The sequence below is a fragment of the Dromiciops gliroides genome, chromosome 4 (genome assembly GCF_019393635.1).
Source record: "Dromiciops gliroides isolate mDroGli1 chromosome 4, mDroGli1.pri, whole genome shotgun sequence".
Lineage (NCBI taxonomy): Eukaryota > Metazoa > Chordata > Mammalia > Microbiotheria > Microbiotheriidae > Dromiciops > Dromiciops gliroides.
The window spans coordinates 446,584,346-446,611,765 of record NC_057864.1 but is presented as its reverse complement, the minus strand read 5'-3'; the positions used below and the strand labels follow the sequence as shown (position 1 = coordinate 446,611,765).

The window sequence follows — 27,420 nt, the reverse complement described above, 5'->3', positions numbered from 1 at the left end:
TCCCTTCATCTCATGTCAATGAGAGACTTTAGGGAGCTTTTAACTCCCCAATATCAATACTACAGCCAAAAATTTACAATACAAAATAAACTGGCTGTTGGGTAAAGGTTGCTGACCAACCTAGCAGGAGCACATTGATGGGCTATCATATTCTACACACCGGTAAGAAAAAGGACAACAAAAAAAAGTCAAATATAATTGGCCAGCCAGCTTGAATTCTCCGAGAGGGCAAAACAGATGCACACAAAAGCTTTTGTAGAGGTTGCAAGCTGTTAATCTCCTGCCAGGGCATAACTGACTGGTCATTGCCTCAGGTTTGCCAGCAACACTTTTGTACTAGTACATAGTAGTAAATACTAGTTAACAAAGTACTAGTTATCTAACATGGTACTAGTTAACAGGCATGGGATTCGTTTCTGAAAGTTCTGCTAGCCAAAGTGTGAGGTATTCAAGGTACGATACCTAGAATTCAAATGTATCAGCCCTATGCCTTACTAGCGACGTGACCCACTGGTGATTTAGAATGAGCCTAATGTGTAAGTGTGATATTCATCCACAGTAAAAACACCTATTGGTACTGTCCATAGTATTCACACCAGTAAAAACACAATTGACAAAGGTCTTTAAAATATATCTTTATTTCTCAATAAACTCAAAGCTTTTTTTTTATAAAGTTTTAACACATTTTGCATTGACAAAAGAAAGTGATTTCATCCATATTGACTGAGAAGGCTAGTGACCATTAACAAAGAAGTAATCCCACACATCCTGAATTGCTATCAAATTAAGAATTCCAATGGCTAGTTGCTAAGCAAATTTAGAAAACTGAAAAGAATTTCCTAGACTAAAGGTGGGTTTTTTCCTTAACTATACATATATATTAATTTGGAAACAAAAAATTTTTTAAAACCTACTTAAAACATTAGAAATTTCTTTATCTTTAAATAAAATAAGTTTCAGGCAAAAAGAAAACCCACACAAACCCACATCATTTAATTTATAGACTTCATTAGTGAATGGTCTTTTAACCTTCTCATACTTATATAGGAGTAGATGACTGCTCTATACCTTTGTTTGCTCCAACCACCACATTTGGCTTTTTTTAATATATTACACTTAAATTATTAGAAAAATAAGTGATATAAACAAGATTTAGGCACTTGACATATCTGGTTTCAGCAATATTGGCCTTTCCTTTTCTTAATTTGCTCTATTACACCCCTTTGAAAAAAATGTTCTAGTATCTTCCCAGGCCTCCTTTGGTCCTCTGAATGTTAATTAGGAGAATTGGAATTTGTCCCAAAGCCAGCTAAGACCAGAGTAGATACAATGTTCTGGCCTCTGCCAGCTTAAGGATATCTGGCTCTAAGGTTAAAAAAAACTTGAGTTTTTCTCTAAACTTCTAAGAAAAGAATGTTTGTACCTAAGATAGGTTCTCACACACACACACACACACACACACACACACACACACGCACGCACGCACCAGTGAATTCTCTCTGGTCCAGAGTTAATAATCAGATAACCACTATGAATTGTAATGGCTCATAGCAATATGGACTTTCTCCCACCCTGTGGTAACATTTTAATTATGTCTTAACATCACCCTATAGAAGAAAAGGTTTGAAGAATTTAACTTGGGCCCCAAAGTCTAGTCCGTGTTGGGGGACACTAACCAAAAGGGAATTATTGTTCTTAAAAGGTCGGAATATCCAATACCTAAAGTGGCACTTTTAGTTAAGAATACAGTGGATACTAGTGAAAATCCTATTCAACTATTGATTGCTACTACAACTACTACCACTATCATTGTCACCACCAATACTGCTACTACTATTCCTATTCCTATTACTACAAAGGTAAAGACTACTTGTGAGGGTGACGGGGCTACCACAAATGGAGGAGGATGAATTCAATTCAGGTCTTTGGCCACTGGATGATCGATAACCATAAAAAGCAAAAGATTTAGATGAAAGCCAAGTTTGAAATTTCATACCCCAACAGCAAGCTGCCCAATTGCTTCTACACCATGGTCCCCAAGGAGCATTTCTTCCTTTCCTCACCCCTAAGTGGAAATCTACCTCTTAGAGGCTGTGAACCATACCCAGTTTCCCCACATATCCCTAGTTAATAAGAGCTACACTGATTGAGAGAGTATTCCTGTAAAATGCTTTATTCTAAGTGTTTGCCAGTGGATTTGAATGAGAGATGACATCTGCCAAAGAAAGATTTTAAAGGAGATCTGAAAGCTTGAGGCCCAGGAATTGAGTGTGGAGGCCTCTGTCAATATGAAGAAAAAGGTACAATTCTTATCTCGGCTGATCACTCCAAGCTGATTCTGAGGAATAGAGTACACTGCATGTTTGCAAAAGGTCAAAAAAAGGACATCTTAGGAACCCAACATCAATAAAGTACTATTTAAATTTAGATTAGAATTCATACTTGAACTTTTAATCCCCTCTGTGACTACCAACATTTCCTATTACTCAACACTAGAAAGAAAAAAAAAAGGAACCCCTAGATTTGGTATAAATAGAGACCACAGCAACACTTCTGTGGCCTCCAAAGGCACATTTTTAAGTAGAATGTCCAGACATCTGAATTTAGAGGTTACTTGGCATATCATTAAGCTGGTTAAGGGCTACCTTAGCAGGCAAACTACAGAACTGAGCCAGGGATTAGGTTTTAGTGACCTGGTTTTGTTCTTCATTCTCCAGTCTATGCCACATGGCACACTTCACTTGGAGTGCCTGAGCTGCAGCTTGGGCAGCTTCCAGAGCTCCTGAACAAGCATCTACTTGCAAACTACAAAAAGAGTTTGGAGTTTAATCAGAATAATCTCAGGTAAGAAGATAATTCCACAAAGGGGGGGGGCAAGGTAATGAGCAAAGAAAGAGGAGCAAAAAGCTCCAGAAATGTTATCTGAGCACTTTGCTTGGATACTTTTCTGTCCCCTGTGGTCTGTCCATAACTACTATTCTGAGACAAAAAAGAGCACAGAGTTAACTTGAAATAAAGTTCTACGTGTTCTAGATGATCTAAAGCAGTACACCACACACGTTCTAGATGACCTAAAATCCAAATATAAAGATGTCAGTACTCCTTTCCGAGGGGATGGAATAAAGGCAAACTTTTGCAGGTGGGAACAGAAGTGATCCTCCTACCTCCTCCTCCCCTCCCCACCCCAACCACCCTGTAGTCAGGACATTAATACCAGAGAGAAACAAGAGGTATAAGCAGAATGACTTTCAAAATGGACAAACTGGGAATTTAATTAGTTAAGCTAAGGGTGTTGTCCTGAGGTACCCCACCACCCTCACCCCCAAACTTATCTGGCAAGCAAATAGAAACCAGCCACTGCCAAGGTTCTGGTTAACATTCTGCCATAAATGAATCATTTTAGTGAAGACACATTTCCATTAATGACCCTTCCAAAGATAGCTTATCGTAAGTCACAGACAATTAAGAGGTTTGATAAATTCACATTAAGTCTGTGTCACACCTGAAATACTACTAAGGGACCTGAATCCCATTCACACCTGAGCCCAGCCTTATAACTTAGCTTTGATTTAAAAGCAAGGAGTTCAACATAATTTTCCAAGGTCTTCTAAAGAACAAATGCAAGTTATACTGCTAAGGTGGCTTTTTATTCACCTTGCTAAAGTTAATACATTATGAGTGACACCCAAGGGGGAAAACAAAACCAAGCTCACCCATCTATTTCACTTGAAAAGAGGGCCAAGGTATCACATTCCAGACAGAACACACCAAACATCTCTTAGCTCTCTCCTAGATAGAGAAGTCATTGATCTTCAAGCATTCTTTCATTAAGTTAGCTTTGTCACAGCCCAGGATTTCTATGGCCATAGCAGTGTCAAATTCAGGATCTTGGATTTGAATAAATCCCTTTGAAATCTGCCAACTGGGCTATCATTTTCCTAGTCAAGTAAAATTGTTTCTCTGAAGTGGGAGGCCCTATAAAAAGCTGCAACATGAAATTCCTTCTCTGTCGGGAAGAATCTGCAGTGGTCTCTACACCTAGATGATCCTGGAACTCTTAACCAAGCTAGGCAACAGAACACACACTAAAGATAATAAACACTGCCTTTCCCTAAAGTGCAGAATACAAGGTAAGTACAGTTGGTCAGGTCAACAGTTAAAGACCCAGCAGCTCTTCATTCCCTTAGCCAGTTCTTACCAAGAAGGGGAAACTGGGAACTTCCTTTACAAAACATTAGCCAAATTAGGAGCTCTGACCACTTCCATGCCAGACTTTTTATGAATCCAAGCCTACAACCAGGAGAAAGATTCAGAATAGCAGTCTAAATTCTACTGCAATTCCTTGAAGCCATAAGCACTCCTCAAGCAGCCTGTTCCATTCAAAGGGATCTTTCCACACATCATTTAGAATTACAAATGAAGCTATCCCACTAGCCCAAATTCTTAATAAAGGAAGCATCCTGAATTCATCTGCTGTGAATAGAAAGTTAGGGGAATAGTTACACTACTGAAATATTTTGGAGTGGGGGGGGGATTAGCACTCAACATATTTCAAATAAAGAAATTAAGTTGTCATATTCGGCATGTGATCAAAGGGGGCATATCTCATCCTACTACAACACAGACGTGGGGAAGTCTGCATAGGTCAATGTAGTAACAAAATGAAACAAGACCACCCAACTTAGGTCTTAAAAACAGAACAACAAAACAAGTCAGCCATGAAAAAAAGACTGAATGAGGGAAACAACCAAAAGTTCCATTCATTAAGAATGCCTTAAATAAAGTGTCATTTGAACATTAATTCTCTAGTCACAACCATCACCCACCACCACCAATTTTTTTTCTACTTTAACATTGTCTTACATTTTATTTTGTTTTTAAGTTACATTTCCAAGAAACCTTTTAGGTCATGCGTTAGCAGTAACCTCTCACAATTCTTTGGGATAGCACAGCATCTAAGCCACATATGCCACGTCTAACCAGACCTCAATTCTGAAGCTGTTGGCTTTGGTTTAATTGATGAAGGAAACCTTCAGCTCTGCTGAAAGGGGATTAGTCAGCAAACATAAGCAACTTGGCCTTTACTCACAATCCCCTTGGAACAAGAACAAAAGCACCCAAGAAGACCCTCACCTTTGTCATTCTGCATGGATTCAAAAAAAACAGTTTTGCCCAAGTGTTAGCTGCTAAGGACTCTGGACAAGGGCTAAAACACAGCCTAGTTTAGATACAAGATTGAAGTGAGAAGACAGTTGGCTTAAGGCTTCTCATACACTGCCCAAGTTATTTTCCATTCTAAGTAACTGCACTGCAACAGGGCTCAAATCCACAAGTGCGTAAGGTTCAGGACCATGAAGTGTTAAGTGTGTTTTGGACAGGTCAGTTTCCAAAGTGGCACTGTAATAAGGGTCCCTTTAAAAGTTTTCTCATGCTAGACTGTAGACCCATTCGATGGGTACACAAAGAAAATAAGCAGAATCAGAGCTGAGTTCCCCTTTAAAAGCCAAACACCTGCATCTAGAAAGGCTCCCCTACCTCCTCAAAGCCCTTGCCCTTTTGAGGTTTCCTTTTCAGAAATCCTCAAGTCAAAAGATTAGTTAGTTACAGGGCAGCCAGGTGGGATATGGCTGGCTGTAGGGCACGGGAGTGTTAGCAACGTAGTAGTTGTTGAAGTTGCCATCACTGACGTAGGGAGCAGGCTGGTAGTAACAAGTGACGTTGGTGGCGTTCGGGATGATGTTCTGCTCTGCCAGCACACGCAGGGCCAGGAGGGAGATGAGGTTGAGGGTCTGCCTCCGTTCGTGTCCCATGAGACACACAGTGCTCTCATTCACGACCCGGCGAAGGATCATGAGGTAGTCATACTTGCTTCTCTCCTCTTCAGCGAAGTGGTTCTGGAGGTAGGTCTCCAACTTCCTCTGCTGCTCCAGAATGTCTGGAAAGTCGATGAAGAACCTGGAACACATGTAACGCTCCAGGGTCTTGATTTCTTCTTGGTCTGTGGGTCTGAAATCCCGTACCAGAAGGTTACTATACTTCAGGAGTCCCCCACCCCTGATTTCTTCTGGGTTCTTGGTAGCAATCAGTCTGTTTTGGAGGTGGTCAAAGGCTGCCTCAAAGTCACCATACACACTCTCCCCAATCACAGTGGGGTGGAAGTGTTCAGACATGGGATTGCTTGAACAGTCATAGTACAAAAGCAAAGAGTCCAGAATGATTTGGAAGGAGTCCACGCTAAACTCAAACTGACGACGAATGGAATCTACAAACTTGAGTTCCACATTCCTTCCATTCTTGTTGGAGAGGGAGATCAGGCTCCAACGGTCAGTGTCTGTGCAGACCTTTACCAGCTTCTGCACATAGGCCTCCTTAAGAGTCACTGGACTGATTTTTAGCTTGTTGACTCCCTCTGGCAAGAAGTTCAGAAGAGAACACAGAACAACATCTCGCACAAGCTGAAACTCTGCCTCTGTTGGAAGAGCCACATGAAAAATTAGGTCCAGGTCTTTACAACCCAAGCCATTGTCTTTGACCAAGACGTGACCAGCCGCAGAGCCATTCAGTCGGACATCCTGCACCTTGATTCCTGCCTCCTCCAGCCTGTTGCGGACAGTCTGAACAATATCCTTCAGTGTGATCTTCAGGGTGGGGAAATTGCCCCGTCCATGGATTGGTACGACCTCAGTCAAAACTTCATTCAGCCGACTGACCTGATCCCAGTTCAGCACACTGAAGGACATGCAATCCCTGGTGTTTGTCTCATCTGCCATCTTGGGGTTTAGTCTTTCCAGGGAAACTGAAAGGAGGGGTGAGAAATGGAAGTTAGCACTTATTTCCATGCATAAAAATTGTACTTCTAACAGCTGCATATGATACATTCATCTCTTTCCAACACCACCATAAATTAAGAATACTTCCTCAGGGAGGGAGGATCAATGGATAGTGTGTGGTGACTACATAAGGGGTAGAGAAGAGCCACCTAAACTGCACATACATTATAACCAGTTAGGAGCTCAGAAATCAGCAAATTAAATGGCTTCATTCCTTTCCTCTTTTCCCATGGAACAAAAACATTCCCAGGAATGGCCGTACACCTCTCGCATTTAAAGATCATCCTATAACAGTAGGGTTCTGGGCCCTCAGATCCTCACATTCTTGTGTTACATCTTGCAATAGTAGGTAATTTTACTACAACCTCTGCAGGTTATTTTAGAATAACAGAAAACTAGGAACCATACTTCTCCTTTAATTTGGTACAAGAAGGCAGCAGATTTAGAGATAGAGACCAGGTTCGGCCATACTGCAAGACTGAGCAAAAATGCTGCCTCCAACATCTTTCCCTACAATCCTCCCTTCTAATCAATCTATATATTATGAAGGAGGTGGTGCTTGTTAAAGAGTACTGGCTCTGCAGGAAGAGGACTCGGGATCAAATCCTACCTAGGACCTTGTCCTTGGACAAGTTACAACCTCCCTGGATCTCAGTTTCCTGATCTATTAGATCCAGGGAGGTTGTGACTTTTGAGTGTGTATATATATATATATATATATATGTGTGTGTGTGCGTATGTGTGTGTGTGTGCGCGTGTGTGTGTGCGCGTGTGTGTGTGTGCGTGTGTATGCGTGTGTGTGCGTATGCGTGTGTATGCATGTGTGTGTGCGTGCGCGTGTGTGTGCGTGTGTGTATGCATATATATGTGTGTGTGTATATATGTGTGCGTATGTGTGTGTATATATATTTGTGTGTGTGTGTGTGTGTGTGTGTGTGTGTGTGTGTGAGAGAGAGAGAGAGAGAGAGAGAGAGAACTGGATTAAACTGAGATTCCATCCAGAACCTAGATCTGTGATCCAGTAGAGTCTGAGAAGGGTGGTCTGCTCAGCCAAGTATTCATTTTAACTGTTGCTCATCAATCCCTGTATAAAGTTAAACTTCCATACAGAGAATCCCCAGCATAAAGGGCGGGATGCCTTCAGCACCACTGAGGTATGGCTATCTCCCAAATGGTTTTCTGTTTGATCTTCCAATTATTATTTTAAGAAATGGTAAATATAAAAGTTAAGATTGTCTCTAGGGTTGAAGTGGAATGGATCTAGAAAGAACATGAAAGTTACTCCCCCAAAGCTTTGCATAGAAAATTTTATTATTCACTGAAAAGTGAGTTATTGGGGCAGCTAGATGGCCCAGTGGATAGAGCACCAGCCCTGGATTCAGGAGTACCTGAGTTCAAATCCAGCCTCAGACACTTAACACTTACTAGCTGTGTGACCCTGGGCAAGTCACTTAACCCCAATTGCCCCGCAAAAAAAAAAAAAGTGAGTTATTTTTAAAATGACACAATTAGAAAATAAGAAGCTAGAGATGGTTCTGAAAAACATAAGGTACTATAAAGTACTTGGTAAAGTAGTATTAAATTAGTGATTTTTAAAAAAATAGTATTTCTCATAGTGCCTCTATATCTCCTCAATAAACCTTGACTATTGAATCTACAGAGGTAAGAAAACAGAAATGAGAAAAAAATAGGTTCAAGTATATTGCATGTAGCTAATCTGACCTTCAAATACCTTACAATGATCTTACTGTACTTGCTGTGAACATCAGATAGTAGGTTTCCCACCCTACTCAGTCTAATTTAGGGCTCAACTGATATATGCCAAACCTTTCCAAGGTTTCTAAAGCATTTTTCTTTTGTTGGAAACCAACAGCTTTTAAGTAACAGTCTTTGGGCTAAGGTTATCTCAGACTTTCCCCCTACAGTGCTGATTTTGATTTTGAAAATGGCTATGAGGTGAATGAAATAATGATTTCCATTAATTTCACATATTTTGTTTTTGTTTTTTTAGTGAGGAAATTGGGGTTAAGTGAGTTGACCAGGGTCACACAGCTAGTAAGTGTTAAGTGTCTGAGGCTGGATTTGAACTCAGGTACTCCTGACTCCAGGGCTGGTGCTCTATCCTCTGCGCCACCTAGCTGCCCCCATTTCACAAATTTTTATTGAGTGGTCTATATTCTATGGGAGGTGTCCTGTGGCTGCAAAGAGGAGGCCTGTGCCTCACAGAACTTACCATATGGCAGGGCAGAGGGCACATGCTTGTCACCAATATGAAACAATATGATAAGCACCATTAGCAGTACAAAATGATTGAAAAAGAAAACCATTTGTAGCCGGGGTGGTCAGGAAAAGCATTGGGAAAGTGGCACCATTTGTCATTGATCTGAAGAGGTGAGAGGGAAGGAAGTGGCAATCAGTGGTATGCAAGTGCAGCAAATGTTCAGGGAAAGGCTGTAATAGTATGGACTGGAGAGGCCAGACTGGGGAGGAGCAGACCTCAAGTGCAAGCTTATTTAGACTTTCTTTCAGCAAGCAATGGAGTGAGAGCTGATGAAGATTTCTGACCATAATCATGCTTCAAGATCCATCTGACAGGGGTGGAGTTTTTAAAGAGGATTTTCTGCAGAAAGGATTTTTTAGTTTTTAACAAGACCTGGATCTTCCAAATATGCAGTATTGTATCCCTCCCTTATAAACCAAATGTTTACCTATTGTTTTATCACAGGACACACTGGTGAGTTGTCTTTATTTACTCTAGGTACAATATTGCATAGCCAAGGTGACCACTACTTGCACTACTATAATAAAACAATTAAACTGTTTTTGACTCATTGCACATCTCTCAGATTTGATGGCAAGTTACTATTGAGGAATCCAACAGCAGACACTAACTTCAAGTGGCACAGTTCCTATCTTCCCATTTCACACTAGTTTCCAGGATTGTCTTGCTTCCTGCCCATTCCTTGAGATAGCTGTGCAAAGGACCCACGAAGAAGTAAAATCACATCTTTTACCTCTGCCCAAAAGGTTTCATACAGCATCTCACATGAGCATTTAGTTATTTCTATAGGGTTATATCTTTGATAAATCCCATTAGGGCAGGAAACCTGGTCTTATCTCATCTGTGCTTCACACCCCAATGCTCTGCTCAGGGTGGGCATTTGTAAATTTAAAAAAAATTTTTTTTAGGTCAATGAGGGCTTGCCCAGGGTCACACAGCTAGTAAGTGTCAAGGGTCTGAGGCCAGATTTGAGCTCAGGTCCTCCTGAATCCAAGGCTTTATCCATTTCACCACCTAGCCACCCCATTGGGTGGACATTTTTTAAATGCCTACTGAGAGAGTATTACAGGGGGCAGCTAGGTGGCGCAGTGGATAGAGCACCAGCCCTGGATTCAGGAGGACCTGAGTTCAAATCTGGCCTCAAAGACCCTTGACACTTACAAGCTGTGTGACCCTGGGCAAGACCCTTAACCCTCATGGCTCCCCACCCCCCCCCCACAAAAAAAGAAAGAGTATTACATACCACAGAAACTTACAAGGAACCATAGAGTGGATCAAGTTCAAATCTCCTGAAGCCCAGACATTGAGATTTTTTCCAGGGTCACATGACAGCAGCAGAGCTTTAATAAAACCTCCATCTTCCTAAAAATCCTAAATTCTTTCCATTGTACCATACTTCCTTCTCTCTAAAGACACAGTATTATGGTTACATCATGGAAGGGGGGAGACCTTCACCTGATGTACAACCTACTTCAGTATTCTAAAGTAGCAAGATTAATATTGGGGGGGAAAAACACCCGAGTAACAATTTTAGTGAAGAAAGATTATGAATACGTTTTTTAAAATATTTAATAATCACTTTACTAAAACAGTAACTTTGATGCTTAGATCCCCAAAATCCTTCTGAATGACCCCTGTTTGACTTTCCTTCAGTGTCTGATACTACTGAGTAGCCTTCCCTCCTTATTCTCCTCCTTAATTTCCATAAACATTATCATATCAGCCCTGAAGGTAAGATATAGAGGAACAAGAGAAGAAAAAAGATGGAAGCCCCCTATGGCTCCCAGTCCTTTCCACATACTCTCCCCAGTAAGTGGTCACATCTGCTTGTGTGATTTCCAACTGTCACTAGAGATAGCTTCTACATGTAGCTAAGACCCCTCCTCAGTAATATATTACTGCTTGCTTGACATCTCTCTCTCTTTTCAAATATGCTTCATTTTAGCATTAAATTATTTTTAAATGCTGAGTTCCAATTCTTGTCCTCCCTCCAGCCACTGCCCAACCCATTCATTGAGAAGGTTTGCTTAACATCTCTCATGGGATGTTCTTTCCACCACAACCTCAAATTCAATGTGTTGAACTAAACTTTTCTCCCAACTTGTTGTTGAGGGCATGTATGTATCAATTTCCTAAATCAGCCAGGCTGAAAACCTCAGTGTCATCCTGCTGTCTTCTTTCACTGGTCCTAATTCTAGAATACCTATCACCTGCCCCATCTTTTCATTCACTGCTACTACCAGTTACCCCAGACTAAGCCTTCAACTCCTTGCCTAGTGTAATCGTCTCCTAATTTGTCTCTGCCTCCTCCAATGCATCCTTCACAGAATAGCCAAAGTCATCTTAATACAAAGATCACGCTTTGTCAATTCCCTGAACAAAAGTCTTTAGTTCCTCCCTTTTGTCTATATTTAGGATAAAATACCCCACTCCTCAGCCTGGCATTTAAAATCTGCTATAATGTGGCACCAACCTACTTTTCCAGCCAAACTAGACTACTACTAGCTATTTCCTTATCTCATTCTGTACAAGATTCCCCCTCTATTCCCTACTACCATCACCACCTCCATATCTGGGATGTGTGCTTTCTCCAGCTCTACCAGTTTCATTTCAAACCAATATATTAAGTATTTAATAAATACCAACAACATGCGCAGCTCAGTGCTGGGTCTAAGGAAGCAAAGACAGAATGAAAGACAATCTGTTCCCCCTCAAAGAGTTCTTTTAAAGGTCCCACCTGCTCTGGGGCAGATACAAGCTTCACAAAGCCTCTTCATGTGCTCCCTCCCCCCACCTCCACACCAGGCCAAAGTGCTAGTCTCAGATTCCTACGGCACTTTATGAATCCCCTCCTTGTGTCCCCATGTGCTCCCTTGTATCACTCCAGGAATGTGTATAACTCCTTTACCACCTAGCTCATAGGCTGGAAAGGACTGGAACTGTTAATGCCTTAATGTTTTGTACTGAATTGTTCTTTGCATCCCCAATATAGGACCTAACACCACACAACTTGGGACAAAATGTATGAAGGACTGAATTTCCTACTTCTATGCTTCATGACAAATAGATTGTCTGACTTTCATACTGAGAGCTCCCACCAAAACACACACACACACACACACACACACACACACACACACCAAACATTAAGTATTTTTAATGTCATTCTAGGTATGTTTGAGGTCAAAATTCTCTTTACCCACAATGGTCTTTGGCCAAGCTTCCATTTGTGTATTCAGTACTATTTTAACAGCAAGATGCCTATTTACAAAAATAAATAAAATAAAATAAATTTAGGGAAAAAAACCCTTTAGACAACAGAGTACCCATCATTATCATAGTCCCAATCTAGATTTTATATTTCTAAATGCTCTGTATTCCTGAGAAGCTTTTGCAGTTTTACTTGATTGCTATTTCTCATTCTAAGATATTCAAGAACTGGATATTTACTAGTCCTTGAATAAGTTTATCTCCCCCCAAAAAGAGAGTTGTTTTTTTAACCTGGTTCAAGCATTGACCTGTCTCTGACATATATTCTTTGTGACCTTGGGGCAAGTCACTTTACCTGAGCACTCTGGGCACTTAAGTCTAAGTTAGAGAAAAGGTGCCCAATGGCACTGTTAGAAGCAACATCCTCATCTGTGAAATCACAGGTCTACTCTCTGTCCCTTATCCCTATCATGTTAGTTGGAAGATGGTTTGGAGGCAGCAATACACTGAATAACCCTAGGGGAACCTTCTCAATACACATCCTAGGAGGTTATTATTCATGCTTATATTTATAATAATTGTAATTATACTACATGCTTATCATGAAATTATCCAAAGAGCCTTGCAGGTACCAATAAGTAGTATTATTAATAAGCAGGTAGGTGGTACAGTGGATAGATCCCTGAGCCTCAGGAAGACATGAATTCAAATCCAGCCTTAGATACTCATTAGCTGTGTGACCTTTCCAAGTCTCGTAAACCTATTTGCCAGTTTCCTAAACTGTGAAAATGGGGATGATAACACCTACACATTCCAGGGTTGTTGTGAAGATCAAAAGAGATAACCTGTAAAGTGCTTAACACTGGCACAAATAGGCACTATATATTTTATAATAGAAACTATATAGATATATTAATATCATTATTAATATTTGTTTTGGTGAGGCAATTGGGGTTAAGAGACTAGCCCAAGGTCACACAGCTAGTAAGTATCAAGTGTCTGAGGCCGGATTTGAACTCAGGCACTCCTGATTCCAGGGTTGGTGCTCTATTCACTGCACCACCTTTGGGACTCAAAAAAGCTATTTCAGAGCTATCTATTAGCTTCTTATAAGTAGAATTTCATTTGAATAGTATCATTATTATTCAAATGAAATTCTACTTATAAGAGGCTAATAGATAACTCTGAGATAGCTTTTTTGAGTCCCAAAGAGTGATTTTCCACATCATAGCTAGCCTTTCATAACTATGTTCCTATAAGAGTATAAGTAATTCTAATCACCATCAAGTTGTACTTCCTAGTTTCTCATCATTTTCACCATAAACTATTTAAAATACAAAAGCTGCTCAAGAATTAGGTTGACATCACACTAAGTCATGAATTTGTTGCTACTATTGCTATCATCATCACTACTAAATAATGCAATTAACAATTACTAACTAGTCCTTGTTAGGCGAAAAATGATTTCCCTAATCTCCATCCTCCCCCTCACCACCATGGTAACAGGTTTAACATATTTAAAGTTAGGTCAACAATGATGATAGTAGGGTAGATTTCAGGAAACATGCCAAAAAGCTGGATTCGGCTCATAGTTTGGGTTCTAACTACTTTGGTTCAAAACTACGATAATCCCTGCATAAAAGAGTCATGTGAAGCACTCCCAGCTCATAAAAGGCTCTGTTCACTAATAGGGGAATTCCAATTAATAGGATTAATATGTACAATAGTGACCAGATTGAGAGTCTGAAGTCAAGTAGATTCACATGAACTAAAATGTCCACTGTTATTTCCATACGGCTTAAAGAGCCCCTATAATCAAGTTAAATATTCATGTGCAATGAGGTGGGAAGAGGGAGCCGATTATTCAATTCATGGATCCTTATTAGACACAACATTTTTATTACAAAGTCAGGGAGTCACCAAGCTGTAGCTCAGGTGCCGAGCAACCACAGATCCTACTACAGTTGATACAACTCTGGGTGAATTTGTTCAGCCAGGAGCCAGAAGGACCCAGGTTCAAATCTAGCCTCAGACTCTTACCAGCTGTGGAACACTGAGAAAGTCATTAACTTTTCTTTGCCTCAGTTTCCTCAACTGTAATAAGCACCTCCCCCTCCAAGGGTTGTACTGATTAAATGACACATAGTAGATACTTAATGATTATTTCCTTCCTTTTTTCTGACCCCTTTTATATTTGTACCCCCCCTTCCCCTCACCTCCAGTTATTACCACACCATGTCACAATGGTAAAGGAAATTATCACATATAAGAGAACCCACAAGAAAATGGGTTCTAGCTCTAGAAAGAGCCAGACATTTTTCCCATTTATTTCTACCTCCTAGGCTAACCCCATCTGGCCTCAAAATCTGAATAGAACATTTTAGAAGTTTTAAGGGGATACATGAAGACAGAGAAGATGGAGAGAACAGATATATAACATGGTAGGTGTAAAGACAGATAAATCCTTCAATCGGGAGACTAGGTTCAGTCAAAAAGTACTTGAGGAGCATCTCCTGTCAACCCAGCATTTTGAGTGATGATTTTTTTTTAAGTTAGAAAATTCTGGTCTTTGGAGCCAAAGAACTTACAATACAATGGGAAAGAAGATCTATCTGTGCACATGAAATCAAAGAATATATAAACACAATTTCACGGATTATAAATATGTGCTACAGGAATTTAATCCCTGATTATAGCTCTTGGATGATGACAAGTTGATACTGGTATATAAGCTGTTTCGGAGTATTCAGTTCCATCAGCAAATAAAGGGTTCGATAAATCTTCAACTCTTTTTTACATTTTTTAACCAATGCAAACAAGCACATAATAAGCATCCACTGTGTGTCCAAGACTGCATCATTAGATGTTTCATGGGAGATAGAAGGAAGACATAAATAAGCCTTATCAGAAGGAACTTACAATCTAGTAGAGAAGACTAAGCATGAGTATAGAACATTGAAGACAGAAATACCAGCACTAGTTTCTACAGAGATGCTTAGAAGGCACGGGGGCAGCTAGGTGGTACAGTGGATAAAGCACAGGCCCTGGATTCAGGAGGACCTGAATTCAAATCCAGCTTTAAACACTTGACACTTACTGCGTGACCCTGGGCAAGTCACTTAATCCTCACTGCCCCACCCCCACCCTCCAAAAACCAACAACAAACAAAAAAAAGAAGGCAAGATATCACAATATCAAGGAGAATACCATGGATGAGAAAAGAATTATGAAGGAAGTGAGACTTGAGTCAAAGTCAGTGAAGGTTGGGAAAGGCAGAGGTCATTCTAGGTCTAGATCAGAACCAGATAAAGAATGGAGACCAGAACAAACTAGAGTGGGTGAGGATGAGAAAGTGTTTTCTAAGCTTTAAAGAAATCTACATGTAAACTAATAATAAGAAATAATAATGGTATTCATAATAAAATGAAGGGACAATATTTTGACTATAGGAAAGGGTTTGTGTATGAAAAGAATAGGGAAAACAGTTAAAGATACTAAGGTCATACTATGGAGAGCTTTAAAAGCCTGGCAGAGAAGCTGAGATTTGATACTGTAGGTAACAGGAAGCTATTGAAAGTTTCAAAGAGCTCCCTTCCCCATGTAGCTTTTTTTTAAAAAAAATTTCCTCTTAAGAACAAAACAAAACAAAACACTAGATTTGGGGGCATATCCAGCCTAGCTGGAGCCAGAAAATTTAACTATGGTGTGAGTGTTTCTATTCTTTATTTAAAGAAACAATGGCTTAGAGATGAGGTCTGAAAACCCGAGTTCCTTAGAGAAGGCATATGACAAGCCCTAATGGGTGCATCCAATCATGCAGGGAGGATCAGCTGAAGAACTGACTTCAGGGCTCTTTGGGGTGCAGAAAGAAGCAAAAGTCTAGGATGATCAGATAATGAACAAAGGGGCTGGGATAATCTGCCTTTTAAGAAAGCAGTCAGAGTTAGAGCTCAGAGAAACTTGGGAATTAAGAGGAAAGGATTAGATTAATTTGTAGAAAATTAGTATAGTGCTGTAAATTCTAAACAAGAAAGGAAGAATTTATATGGGTAGAATCTTCAGGATATCCAATACCAGCTGAATTGAAATTTGACAAGAGTATTTTTTATCTGAGACTAAAGTAGTGGGCCCAGGGCCAGGAAAGAAAATGACCCAAAGCTTGAGGCAAGAGGAAAGGGTTCTACCTGAGCATTATTCAACCTGAATTATTAAAAAGGAGCAATGACCACAAGGGTCACAGCTAATGGTTAACTGACTGAAGAATGAAAATAAAGACAGCTTGGAGTAGACTATAGAGTACTTTAAACCTGTACCGAGTTAAGCTAGTGTGAGATTATGTTTGTAACTTTCTTCACACATTATGATGTGTGTATGTATGTATATGTATGTATACATGTGTGTATATAGATATAGATATATAGATAATCGGGTTAAGGCTTGCTTACTATTTTATTCAACCTTTTATTTCTGCCTATCCTGTGGAGAGGAAAGAATAAGAGCTTCTCCAGTTGGTTAAGTTCACTTTTAAAAAAAATTTAAAGAAAAAGTTTACCCATTAGCTTGCATGCACACTTGGAGAAACACTCTTGCAAGACAAAAGGAATAATCCCACCCATTTTCACTACCCCCAGAGATCTTACTTGCAAAGGCCATTAATTTTCCTCCCTTTCTCAATCCTTTTTTGTTTTGTTTTGTTTGGGGGGGGGAATGAGGGTTAAGTGACTTGCCCAGGGTCACACAGCTAGTAAGTGTCAAGTGTCTGAGACTGGATTTGAACTCAGGTCCTTCTGAATTCCAGGGCAGGTGCTTTATCCACTGCGCCACCTAGCTGCCCTCCCAATCCTTTTTAAAATCTTAAAAGGCCCATTTAAGGGTGAGGCAGAAGAGGAGGAAGATCTGTCTTCCTCCCAAGATGGTTTACTGTGTCCTCCAGCCCAACTTCTGGGAGGTTTTAACCACCCTGGCAGCTACAGAAGTAACTCCATGGAGCCTGATGAAACAGAAGGGCAGAAAGGTATCTGGGAAAGGAAGCAGAATGGGATATCACATGGAGGAGTGAGTTTCCAAGGGATTGGTACCTCTGAAGGCAGAGAAGATATAGGAAAGCAAGTGATGGTGATCCAAGGGTTAAATTAGTCCCCAAATTCCAAAATTCAGGCATCTAAGCATTCAGTCTAGAAAGTAGGGTAGCTGGTCTTGTTTTAAATTAGGTCGGTCTAAGAGCAAGTCAAGTATATAGGCAGGGCACAAAAGTTAACATGTGCTACTTGGGCTGAGGTCTACCCAGCCTGTGGTGTGATAGTAGGATGATCTTTGCAAAACAGTGTGTGAATGCTGTCACTAGGAGAGGAAGTAGGGAACAAGGAAGAGGATGGAGAATCTTGATTTCCCTATTCTGTTTGTGTGTGGGGAGGGTGGGAGTTTAAAGAGAAAGGAGAGTTGGCAAAACATTTTTTCCGAAGCATGTCTTCCCAATTCTTCCCTCTCCCCAGCTCCCACCAGCTCTGGATAGAACATACTTTTTACTCTTCAAATTCCCAACTTCTCTGACTTTTCTTTATACTTGTGTTGCCTGCTTCTGTGGCAGAAGTTAACAAAAATAGTTAACATTTCTATAGTGCTTATAAGTGTCCAGCACTGCACTAAAAGCTTTACAATTATTTCATTTGATATTATTTACCTTTAGTAAAAGAGTAAACTTCTCTATAGTTCTTTTTTAGTATTGTTATTTTATTTCAACTACTTTCAGTCTATCAGTTTAATGTCTTTTCCTTTCAGAGAACCAATTTTAGGGAGTGCAGCCTATTAGTCATACCAATTCAGTATCTGACCAAAATTCCCCACCCAGGTACTTACCTATAGGATTCAATAAAGTTTTAATGATTCCTAGGAACACTAAATTTCTAATATAAATGACTTGAGGCATACAATAATCATCTTTTTTATAGTACAAGACAAATTATTTTGATTATCAGGACTAAAACAGCAAAAAGAGCACACTGCATTCCCTCTACTCTCCTCTTTAAAATTTAAGTTATTTGACCCATTCAGATTGAAAGTTACTCACGATTGTTTTCCAGGAAGCTCATGTTCCAGAATTACCCACTTACATGTCCCAAACTCATGTTCCACATCCATAGGAAGTAGTTTCCCATATTATAAAGCAATACATTGTGGAAAAAAAGTCAGCCCAAGTGACAGTCCACAGATGGTCCTTTCTCAGTTAAACCCTTTATAGAATTCAGTCATCAGTGAATTTTCTCAGACTTATCAGTATTTACTCCACCATCTGACATCAATGTGTACTTAGGAGTCAAAAAATTCAGTTAGCGATTGATATACAGCTTGATTTAATGGAGGATCCTAGTCCAAAATGAAACCCAGCCAGCTAGCCCCAAAAGGGGTACAATTTCATGGGTTCAAAGTCAAAGAAGTTGGCTAAGCAATGTCAAATGCAGTGGATGAAATGGGTTATATTCCACATATACTTATATGAACAATTCTAGCAAACTGTTTTTTTTAAACTATGTTGAAAACCACACCCATAGAGATACCTTCCCTAGGAGAACTCTAGCCAACTAGAGATGTATGTGTTGCAGTAAGTTCTAAAATGATATCTGGCCAGTCCCTCAAAGTATCGAGCTGAAAGTAACATGGCTGAAGAGATAAGACTGGAAGGAATTGCAACACGGTTACTGCAGAGCATCGATTCGGAGTTGTGAGGAGTGGAAACAGAATCAGCACCAAACCCAGCAGCAACATAATCAGGAGACACTAAAGAAATTAAATGCCTCAGATTCACCTTTGCAGGCAGTTCAAATTAACTGTTAGTCAGTCAATAAATATTTATTAAGCATCTATTATGTTGCCAGGCACTCTGCTAAGCACTGAGCCAAAGAAAAAAAAAGTTTAAAAAGACAGAAAGGGGGTAGCTAGATGGCACAGTGGATAGAGCACCGACCCTGGAGTCAGGAGGACCCGAGTTCAAATCCGGCCTCAGACACTTAACACTTACTAGCTGTGTGACCCTGGGCAAGTCACTTAACCCCAATTGCCTCACTAAAAAAAAAAGACAGAAAGGTACGAATAGTCCCTGCCCTCAAGGAGCCCTCAGTCTAATGGAAGAGACAACATCCAAACAACCACATAAAACTTAGTAATATACAGGATAAATTAGAGATAATCAAACAGGCACTAGGCATGAAGGAGAATCAGGAAAAGCTTCTGGTAGAAAAGGTGGGGTTTTAGCTGGAAGCAGGGGAAGGGCAGGAGGTGGAAGTGAGGAGGGATAAGGAGGGAGAGCAGAGCAGTACAGGCATGAGAGACAGCCAAAGAAAACGCCCATTGTTGGGAGATGGAGCATCTTTGTTCTAAGTCAGAGCATATTAGGCATTTCCATGAGAGGAAATACCATGATCTAAAAAATTCTCAATTACTTTTTGATGATAAGAGTCCTAGCATTAACATTCATTAACATCGGCTATGTTTGTGTGAGATATTTAGAAAAACCAGAAATTATATCTCCATGTGCTTATTTAGTAGAGAAAAAGGCTATTTGTTCTTTATTTGTTTTTTTGTTTGTTTGCAGGGCAAGGGGGGTTAAGTGACTTGCCCAGGATCACACAGCTAGTAAGTGTCAAGTGTCTGAGACCAGATTTGAACTCAGGTCCTCCTGAATCCAGGGCTGGTGCTTTATCCACTGTGCCACCTAGCTGCCCCAAGGCCATTTTTTCTAACAGAAGATAATTGGCATTTTAAAAGTATACTAATAAAATTAGGCAATGATACCATTTTCCCTAAGAATTTGAATATCCTGAGAAAAATGCAAGAGGACCTGGGATAAATTACTATAACAATGCTCTCCATTTCCCACTCCAAGTGTATATGTGTATATGTGCACACATGTTCACACAAGCATGCTTGAATATGCATGTGCACACATGCACATGCACGCGCACGTGTGCTCGTACACACACACACACACACACACACCACAAGTTTCTGGGAGAGCATGACAATTTTAGTTTTTGAGTTAATTCTTTTTTTAGTCACTCACTTAACAGAAGTTCCTCAGATTTGGGGGTTTACTCAAGGTCTTGAGTACAATCCTTTAAGGATGACAACTGATTCATTCAAACATTTTCTATTCAAGGTCGTCTTCTCTTGAGCGCCTCATTAATGTCTCCCTTCCCTTACTATAATTTTCTGAAAAGTAAAAACATTAATGGTAAGGGGGGGTGTGGAGAAGGGATTTCAGGCACATGAGAGCCCTGGGTCCACTGCTATCAAATATCCTTGACAGTGCTTAATTCAGCCCTTGCATCCTAGTTTACACCATAATCATTTCTCTCTCTTGTAATTCTTCACTTCTACTTAGAGCATAAGATATCGAAGCAGGCAAGACTGTGAGAGACTTGGGAGAAAGGAAGGTTAAAGTAACTCATTGGTGCAGAAGATATCACTGGTCCTGGAATCAAGAATAACTGAATTTAAATCCAGCTTCATATGTTATCAGCTGAGGTATCCCAGGCAAGTCACTTAACCTCTGTCTGCCTCAGTTTCCTCAACTGTGAAAGGGGGATTGCAACTACCTGACAGGTTTATTGTATAGATCAAATATGAAAATATGTGTAAAGCACTTAGCACCGTTCCTGGTAAATAGTAGGTACTTTAATAAACATTTGCTTCCTTCTCTTCCTCTTCTTGTTGTATGTGCTTGCATTGGACAGATAACAGTATTAGTATAAGTTCTATTCTGGGGTCACATTTTAAAAACAATGACAAAGACAACCCAGAAGAAGGCAACCAGAGATAGTGAGGAGTCTCATCCCATACCATGGGAATTATGGTATTTAGCCTAGAAAAGAAAGAATTTGGGAGGGAGTTATGATTGCTGTATTTGAAGGGTTTTCATGTTGAGTTTTCCCCAAGGGCCTAAGACCTAGCTCAGTGCCTAATATTTAGTAAGCACTAAAGTGCCTTGAATTGTAATCACAATTCTTCAGTGGGATCCCAGAAAGTATATATGGACAGTAGTTAGAGAGGAAAATTGGGGCTCTGCATAAAGAAATACAGCTATCCAACAATAGGTTGAAAGGGCCGTCTTTTTAGGAAATACACTCATCATTGCAGGTATCCCAGAAAAGGCTGGATGATACACTGTTATACCACAGAAGAGTCTTCTTGGTTTTGTGTTCCAGATTAAACTAAAGTTCTATGGTTTGCAAAGAACTGAAAGTAGGAAAGCCAGTCAAATCACAGTTTGGGGTACAGGGGACCCCCCCAAAAGCAGCAGAAAGGGAAGGCAAAGATGGGAGTGGGGGAAGTGAATGCTGACCAGCTCCCCCACCCCCACCCTGACCATGGCAAGGTGCCAACCACTCCCTTAATAACCCTTTGTCTACCCTAGCAAGACACAAGGATGTTCTGTTTAGAGAAGCTTCTGCTGGCACACAATTGCTGTTTCAAAGCAGGGGGGAAAGTAACGTGTGGGTGGGAGGATATCATGTGGAAAAAAAAGTTCTGTTTTCTTCTTAAAATGTGAGGGAGAAGGACCAAATTTGTGAATGTGGAACCCTTCCTCTCCTTCATAGTAGAGAGGAACCAGAGAATTATAATGCAAAAAGAACATTAACCAATTGAAGGAAACACAGAATAAGAAAAGTATTAGGCAAAGACCCTGGCTTTGAGCTAGACTGGGGATTATTAGTATAAAGCAAAGCTAGATGTAGTAGTAAAATGTGTTCAAGGGATGGCAGATGGATTAAGAAGATAATCACTGGCAGTAGGGGACTGATTGAGACTGATTGGGTGGAGATTAATTAGGCAGTGTTCTATAAAGAATTAAAAGCAGGGAGCAGTTTTTAGGTGTGGGAGAGGCTAGGATACCTAAATGGCAGTAAGAATTAGGACAGGTCAAATATTCAAGAATACACAGAAGAGTTAGTAATAACAGTATCTAGCATTTGAATCCTGCTTTCAAGGTTTGCAAAGTGCTTTATATAATATGGCATTAGATCCTTACAGCAACCCCATGATGTAGGTGTTTTTATTATCCCCATTACAGAAGAAGAAAATAAGTCAGAAAGTGGTCCCATGGGGCAGCTAGGTGGCCCAGTGGATAGAGCACCGGCCATGGATTCAGGAGGACCCAAGTTCAAATCCAGCCTCAGACACTTGACACTTACTTACTAGCTGTGTGACCCTGGGCAAGTCACTTAACCCTCATGCCCAGAACAAACAAACCAGAAAGTAGTCCCATGACTTGCCCAGAGTCAAACGGCTAATTAGTAGGTGTCAGAAGCAAAATTTGAACTTGAAATCAAATCTTCCAGACTCCAGGTCCAGTGCTTTATCCAACAAAGAAAAAGATTCAGAGATAACATCAACAATAGAGAAAAACTGAATGACATTGGTAAGAATGTAAGGAATGGGTAGGTACTGGATCTTTAACAACCAATTATATATAAAAGGGACTGTGGCAAGCTTAACAGCAGAGACCACAGCTAGGGGGAAAGCACAATAGCAAAATAATGTCTATAAAACTATCCAACAACTCAGATTCCAGGCCAGCCAGAATAAGTTCATTCATTATCCTCACTATTGCCTTCAGTCTGTTACTTTTGTCTCAACAACCCAGCACGGTGTTAAAATAATAATTACTATCCCCAAAAGTCAATGAGCTATGAAATATGAATGGCCCTGAATCTTGCTCCCAAGGACCACAAAAGTAAAGATAAACTGTGAACAAGAGATAAGGCTCCAAATTGCTTTCTCTTACATACATTAACATGCTATAAAAGTAAACCATTTCATCATTAACATAAAGATCATTACCCTCCATACAAAAGGGTAATTATCATCTTTGGCCATAATGGTACACAGGATTTTGTTTTTAGGGTCTGGTTTTTTGAATGGGTTCAACTTGAGTACTTTCCCCACCATGTCTTCTCTCCTTTCTACAAAGCTTTACAAATACATCCAAGTCTAGTACTCTCTAGTACTAGCAAGGCTACCATGGCTGCTATATTAAGTCAATAAGTTTATCTGTATGATACAAGACAGATTTTAAAAGTCGCTGGTGTTTTTTTTTTTTTAAGAAAGCCCTCAGTTTTCTTTAAGCCCTTCCTAAAAATGTTTATTTACTTCAGGTTAGCTTATTTAAAATCCAGATATAAGAGCAATTCTACTCATGTCAGATAAAATAACTTGGAGTACTTCCGAAGAAATCTGATTGACAAAACTCTTACGGAGTCAACACTTTTGCCTCATCCAAATTCATGGCAACTTAAAAACCTTTTTGACATTTCTTGGTAGCATGCTGATGCTTTGATTCATCTTTAAAGTGTTTTCCAAAGTAACATTCTTGTCTCTTGGATACAGTGTAATTCTTCTTTAGTATCTCACAGATTATCTTTGTAACATATCCCTGGGACATAGACTTTAAATGGCTATTGAATTAGTTAATTCAACAAAATTAAGACATTTCTTAAGCACCTACTAAGGTGAAAACACTATGCCAAGTTTATGGTGATACCAAAAAAAAAAAAAAAAAAAGGATAAACCATTATAAACTCTTCCTTGTTAGCTTTACACAGAGTTCAGTGAAGACTCAGAAAACAATATAAACACTCCCCTCATTAAAGCAAGTAACATTTAAAAATTGGAGTGTTCCATATACAAACCTATCACAACAGGCCCACAGAGTTAGCAGGAAGCAGACAAATGAGCTTAAGTCTTGATTATGAGAACCCAGCCTTACCCGGATACAAAACCACAACATACAATATTTAAATCGACAACTATTGTACCTTATGTAAAAACTCTTTTTTTGTTGTTGTTAGATGTGGCTTTAATTTGAAAATGGTCTTTGACACATTAACATCTTGATCACTTCAAAGTGTTTAAGGCTATTATTTCACTAGTGTTAATTTCAAGGAAACTTATACCTACAGAAGTAATGAATATTCCTTCACCTCACTGAATCTACTTTATTTCAATGATTATGTGGTAGTTTGTACATCTATATGCCCAAAGTTAAACATAGCACTTCTTAATTTTCCTTAATTGCTATACTGAATAGCTGGGATTTTTTGGAAAACCCAAAGGGATTTTATTGTTAGATCAATGTTTGACACACTACATAATGGTGAATGGAGCTCCAGTTTACACTCTCAGTCTGGCATATATCAACCACCATTTCCCCCACAACACACATCTCAATCCCACCTACATGTTTCTGTACACTGGTGTTTCTGTGGTTTAAAGTCATGTGGGGGGCAGCTAGGTGGCACAGTGGATAAAGCACCAGCCCTGGATTCAGGAGGTCCCGAGTTCAAATCCAACCTCAGACACTTGACACTAGCTGTGTGACCCTGGGCAAGTCACGTAACTCCAATTGCCTTACCAAACACACACACACACACACACACACACACACACACACACACACACCAACAACACCACCACCACCAACAACAATAAAACAAAAAACCAAGCTGCTATGGATGCTAAATTATACATCTAGACTAACCCCCTCATTTTCCAGATTAAGAATACTAAGTGAGGAAGTGAAGTTACTTCTAGGGTCAGGGAGGGATTACAAAATGTAAACTTTGAACACAGGTCCCATAGGCAATATGGAACTTGACTAAGAATTAAGTGGAAATAGTAACTGCTTAGGCTGTTTGTGTGTTCTGAAGCCACAGTCTTTTCCTAATGGAAATTTTTTTTTACTCTTTAAAAAAATAGTAATGCTGCTGCTCTTTCTTTCCTTACCACCACCACCTACCTCTTCCCATCTTTTCTCCTGAACTTCATACTTAAAAAAAGATGTTACCTTTCCAGTGCTAATTTCCTGCCAAAAGGCAGGGTGGGTCATTTCTCCCACTCCCCATATTTTATCTGGTGCCAAGCTGTGATAACACAAAACAATCACAAGAAATTAGGCTTTACTAAAAATGAACACCTTTGTTGAGTAACTCTTGTCTATTATAATTGAGTAGAAATGGATCAGTGCCTGGCCGGGTAGATCTAGTTCTCAAGCCCTTGTACTCATTTGAAAGAGTGAGGAGGTTAGTTCCTTCCAACTCTAACACTCTATGGGTCTATGAGGGTAGGGTCAGACACTATGTTTTTGTAAAGAAAAAAGGCCTTTTCCCCTAGAGGGCTAAATAATATTGTTTCCTAAAATGTATCTGCAGTTTTAAACTCTTTTGTTTCTTCGTAGGGAACCACAAGACAAAAACGTTCCTTCAGGTCACTTTGGGGGTTTTATTCTGTGGTCTGTTTTTACTAAATGCTATGTTTCTTACTCTCCCCCTCATCAGTAAGGATGCTGTGCATCTTTCCGTTCCCCCAACTACTAAACCCAGATCCCTAAAGGAGAAAATGTAGACCGAACTAATATTTAACTACATCAACGTGGAAACTGCGACTTAAGAAAAAAAAATATCCTAATGGATTCAGCCCAAACAGGTTCCTAACCAACTGTGGTTTGAGCTGTGTTTGATAAGCCCAGGATAGCTACAGCTGACCCGGCAGTATTCACAAAACAAAAAAAGTTCATGTCAAAGGGAAAAAAAAAAAAAAAAGAGGTCTCATTCCTCCTAATAGTTTCCACGGAAGCCCCAGATCATCATCAGGTAAACAACGCTATTCGATTGCAGTATCATTTCTATATTTTTGAGCCCCGCACAGTACCGAGCCCAAAATTAACTGCGCTTTTCTTTTCCTTTTGTGGTCCCGACCCGCAATTTCGGTTTAGGGAACTCAGTGAGGAAATTCCATCCACTAATTCCAACGCAGAAAGTTAACTGCTCAACAGCTAGTACTCCTATTGCCTGGACGTCCTACTGAGAAGTTGGTTAAGTCACTTGCTCACAAGTCCCCCGGCCAGCCAGGGTTGAAGGCAAGGATATGAAAAGCCAGGTCTTCCTGATTCGAGGCCGGCTGGATTCAATTCTCTCATCTGTCAGTGGGGGGAAGGAAGGTGACCAAGCCGCCCCCGGCTGCCTAGGAGCGGGACGTCTCAGAACTAGGGAAAGGTCAGAGTGGGAAGGCCCGGAGTGGCAGGAGGGAGGGGGTGGCGAAGCCAGCGGTGAAAGCCCAGGAAAATTGGAGGCGCTCACATCTCGAAAACGCAGGAAGGCAGCTTCCAAAGCACTTTCCTTAAACCGCCCTACTGGGGCAGTTAGTAATCCTCCTCCCCACAAGCGCCTGGCACAGTGCGGAGCACTGAGTGCTGGGTAGTTTAAAAGTTTGCCAACTCAGAGACGCAGCTCCGCTTCGGGTTCGGAGTAAGTAGCGGAGAGTCGCGGTTTCGGAGAGATGCAGTCAGCCTCAAGAAGAGGGGGAGAGAGAAGGTGGAGGCCCCCCCTTCCAGGGGGTCGCCCACCACCCCCCACAAGCACTGCCCTTCTCCGGGGTTGGCACCTGTCCCCACCCCCTACAGCCCCTCTCCCCCCGCCCAACCCCCGGGGAGCGCTGCAACCAGCCTCGGCGCCCAGCAGCTCGCAGACCCCACACCGGGCTCTCTTACCGCCTCAACCCTGCCGGGGGCAAAGCAGGGAAGGAGCGGGGGGCGACGAATAAGAGTGGGAGGCACCTGGCAACCCAGGACTCGCTCACCTGGACGGTGGGTGGAGTTGTTGTTAGGAGGAGGGCGAGGAGGAGACGGCGATGATGGTATTAGCACGTCTTAGCCGTCGGTAGCCCCGGCGGGAGGGGCTCGGTAACTACAAACCCCGGGCACCGGCACCGAGTGAGCCGCTCCGCCGCCGCCCCCTCCGCTCTTATACCGGTCTCAGTACGCCCCGCCCCGCTGCGCTGCCTCCGCCCCTAAGTCGGCCTTTCCGATCATAGCCAGAGGCGGGACTAGGGCGGAGCTGCCCCAAAAGGGATCCTTCCGCAGGGGTAATGACGGAGTAGGGGCGCAGAGATAATACTCTCTCTGATTGGCTGCACGAGATCAATGGTTGCCCAGAAACGCGTAAATTATCGGGAGAGAGAGGAGGGGAAAGAATGAAGTGGGGGAGGGAGAGGGACAAGGAAGAGAGAAAAAGAGCTGCGCAGGCGTGGTGGTAACTAAAAGTGTTGGGG

The 27,420-nt window shown here is 40.9% G+C and overlaps 1 protein-coding gene across 1 annotated transcript; it reads right to left on the bottom strand.

The window, feature by feature from the left end:
* Positions 1-641: 641 nt before the first annotated feature.
* TENT5C (terminal nucleotidyltransferase 5C) lies at positions 642-27,083 on the bottom strand. Its single transcript, XM_043963411.1, has 2 exons — positions 26,950-27,083; positions 642-6,796 (listed from the first exon to the last, which is right to left on the bottom strand). The coding sequence occupies exon 2, from the start codon at positions 6,768-6,770 to the stop codon at positions 5,598-5,600; it is 1,173 nt and encodes a 390-aa protein (XP_043819346.1). The 5' UTR covers positions 6,771-6,796; positions 26,950-27,083; the 3' UTR covers positions 642-5,597.
* Positions 27,084-27,420: the final 337 nt, after the last annotated feature.